The sequence below is a fragment of the Poecilia reticulata genome, linkage group LG14, assembly GCF_000633615.1.
Source record: "Poecilia reticulata strain Guanapo linkage group LG14, Guppy_female_1.0+MT, whole genome shotgun sequence".
Lineage (NCBI taxonomy): Eukaryota > Metazoa > Chordata > Actinopteri > Cyprinodontiformes > Poeciliidae > Poecilia > Poecilia reticulata.
Genome location: NC_024344.1, coordinates 4,364,089 through 4,367,445, shown reverse-complemented (window position 1 = coordinate 4,367,445; position 3,357 = coordinate 4,364,089). Strand labels below are relative to the sequence as shown.

The 3,357-nt window shown below is 40.9% G+C and overlaps 1 protein-coding gene across 1 annotated transcript; it reads left to right on the top strand.

Annotated features, from left to right (window-relative positions):
• Window positions 1–477: 477 nt before the first annotated feature.
• LOC103475693 (von Willebrand factor A domain-containing protein 7-like) lies at window positions 478–2,747 on the top strand. The gene is made up of 6 exons (XM_008427498.1): window positions 478–665; window positions 770–1,042; window positions 1,127–1,220; window positions 1,319–1,453; window positions 2,560–2,570; window positions 2,709–2,747. The coding sequence occupies exons 1-6, from the start codon at window positions 483–485 to the stop codon at window positions 2,745–2,747; spliced, it is 735 nt and encodes a 244-aa protein (XP_008425720.1). The 5' UTR covers window positions 478–482.
• Window positions 2,748–3,357: the final 610 nt, after the last annotated feature.

Below are 3,357 nucleotides of genomic sequence, written 5' to 3'. Positions count from 1 at the left end.
ATTTCATTTCATCTGAAAGTGACAGTTTAGGTTACCCTTAAATTAAATTTGTGGACAGTTTGGTGTTTTAACAGGACAAAGAGATTTTGGAAGGAATAAAACAATCCAACATTATGCTTTTTTTTAACAGCTTAGACTTCAACTTTAGTGAAAATTAAAACTCAAGTCTGCTTGAGCTCCTGGTTTGCATCCTGATTAAAGGGTGTAAGGGTTGAGAAAAAAATTATCCTAAAAATTTACGTAATGATATTTCAACTTGCTTAAGTGCATTTAACGAAATGACATTGAAGATATATTGATATGAGCCTGAATAAGTTGAAAAAGATTTTTTAATTGAAATGTTTCTGCATTTGTATGTTTGACTGAACTATTGTTATAGAGCTTTTAAAAAGATTAAAACTGACTAGAACAATATTTGTATTGTCAAAAATGACTGAAGATCTAAATTGTAGATATTCGTTTCCTTTCAGAAAATTGGAGCCATGATCCGCTCAGTATTTGCTGTGCTTTGTTTCCTCCTGCTGCACATCGGAGCTCAGGCATTTCAAATATTGCCTGGAGTCTCTTTAAGTCACCAGGAAATTACAGAGCAAGCGATTCTCAAAGTAACTGTGCAGGCATGCCGCTCTCTAGCCCAAACTGAAGGAACAAGCTTCAACGACCCAGTAGGAATACACTCCTGTTACATTATTCTTTCTAGACACTGATCTCTTGGTTGAGATCCTAACCTAACCCTAATTCACACATTTGTGTGAATGTGCGTTTTCAGGCTCAGCCTTTCACTGCAGAAGGCGTTGCTGCTGCCTGCGGCGCCTCGCAGTCATCGAAGGCTTTCCGTCAAGCCATCACATCCATCAAGCTGAGGAATATCAGAGTGGATATCCGCTACGCCCTCACATCGAGCTACCACTTTGATAAGGAGGAGTTTGTTCAGGGAAGGAGGATCATCACAGAGGGAATGGTTGCTGTCAAAGCCAACAACAGGATGGGGAATTATGAGACCGCAAGGGAGAAACTGGGCGAGATCATGCATCCTTTGCAAGTATTCAACATCATTTTTACTTTCTTTTTAAAAAAAAGATTGAAATCTTTTTTGGATTGACTGGTAATTCATCTTATATTGAAGGATTTCTACAGTCACAGCAACTGGGTGGAGCTGGGAAACACGCTGCCAAACTCTAATCTGATTAAAGCAGAAACCAGCATTGGCAACATCGCAGGCAAGTAGATGGCAGGAGCTGATGACACTGCAGAATTCATATCATATCATATGATATCATGAAATCATATAATCTGATGTGGTTTCACTCCATATCAGATGAAAGTAGAGCCACCTGTCGCAGCTGTATTGACGACGACTGCACCAACAACATTCTGGAGGACATCATCACTGGACAGATCCTGACCTCTGGCTACACTGGGCACGAACCTTTTGTCTCAACCAAGCCACCTGGTAAATTCACATGCATTTCAATATATCAATAACCTTTGGAAATTTTATTTTTCTTCTCGAATACAATACTTGGGTCATTGTCCAGCTTTGCCTGTCACAGATTACAGATTTACAATTTTACAAGTAACTTTTACCTTGCAGCACTTCTCAGACTCAAAGATCTAGTTGTTTAAAATAGCAGAGGAAAATAGTTTTTAAACTGGTCAATTAATATATTAATACTTTAAGAAAAGGTGTACGAGTATAGGCAGAATTAGGAATATGAGGTGAAGTTTTAGCTGGTTGTTCTTCTAACACACCAAAATAAAGTGGTTTACTTGCTTGAGAATTAAGGTTTAAGAAACAGTTTCATTTTAAAAATGTATTTTTTTTGTGTGGAAAATAGTTACTTGTGTGAATTCAAGTAACTATTCTGCAGGCATTAAGGGATTTAAGCGGCAATTACTAGACTTTTGTTGTTTTTCTGCTTTGGTTGTTTTCCCATTCATGTTTTCCCGAAGCGATCTGCTCACCACAACCTGAGGGAAACCTGTCAGACCTCTGCTGCTCTGGGTTCAGCAACGATGTACATCTGAACGATGAGATCATCTCACTTACGAAACAAACTCGGATGGGTTTTCCAACACCGACCAGTTGTGCTTTTAGCCCTCTGACATTTTCCAACCGCTCCTTTGCCTGGTCTGGTTCAGGACAAGTTCAGAATAGAAATTCCTTTATCAATCAAATCAAAGTTTATTTTGAGATTTCAGCAACAAGCCAGTTCAAGGTGTTTTTACATCATAAAAATACAAAGTCATAGAACACAGTCAACAATTAAAACACATCAAAATGTTTCATTTATAATGTTTCAAATGCAACATTGGTGGGTTTTTAGTCTAGATCAGAGGTCTCATTCTTGTAGCCCGCGGGCCAATTTAGGCCCGCAGGACGATGTCTGGTGGCCCCCACCGTGATATGAAAGTATATTAGTGCGGCCCACAGGTCCCGCCCGCCGTTCCTCGTCTTGGCTAACATTCGGTGCTAGGCTAAGCCACACTGACTTCATGCACAATACGCTTGAGCGGCGGATGATGGAACAGCCCGGTACCAGTTTCCCTTACCTGCAGTCGCCATTCCGGTACTTTCTACCATTAACAAATGCCACGATCAAACGCAGAGAAAGGCCACTGCTACCGGGCTGCTCGTCATCTGCCGCGCTGTTGTGACAAGTAGTAGCGGTAATGACGACACGCGTCGAGATGTTCTCCATACGTAGAACAAGAGCGACGCCAAGTTCCACTGCAGCCCGAAGTGACCCAATTCCGATTTTTTTTTTTGTTTGTTTTGACGTAATGCGACCTGTATCTGATCTTTTCATGACAGTCTGAACAACACAGGTCGGATTCTTTTCGAATGCGACCCATATCCGATACKTATCCGATTCAAATGCGACCTAACGTCCAGGCCGCATTCATCCGAACTGAACGTCACTGATACTCAACAAATTCTGAGTCCTGATACGCGCAAGTGGGAAGAAAAACAACTATGACGGACTCTAATGAGGATTAAGTTGTTAATATGCTGCTCCGGTAGGACAACAACTTAAAATATGTAAGTTAAGCTCCACCGTTAGCCGCCATGTTTACTTCCGCAAACACTGAGCTCTTCTTCTTTTTATGGCCGTTGGGAGAACATTGAGAACGCTGACGCTATTGCGCCCTCTACTGCGCATGCCCGACACTTTCAGATTTGGCAGTTTATGGCTTCTATTTCCTGACATGATGCTTAAATCACCCATTTTATTTGTGATATACATTAAAAGATACAATTTCCAGTGGATTTTAAAATCTCTTAATTTCACCAACATGCTTCTTCTAACAGAAAGTTGTTTTTACGTGGAGCTGAAGGTTAGAGGGCAGGAGACC

Excerpts from the sequence above, each read along its gene's own strand:
- LOC103475693 (XM_008427498.1), top strand. The coding sequence starts at position 483 with ATGATCCGCTCAGTATTTGCTGTGCTTTGTTTCCTCCTGCTGCACATC. Across the intron at positions 666-769 it reads GAACAAGCTTCAACGACCCA|GCTCAGCCTTTCACTGCAGA; the intron begins GTAGGAATACAC and ends GTGCGTTTTCAG. Across the intron at positions 1,043-1,126 it reads AGATCATGCATCCTTTGCAA|GATTTCTACAGTCACAGCAA; the intron begins GTATTCAACATC and ends CTTATATTGAAG.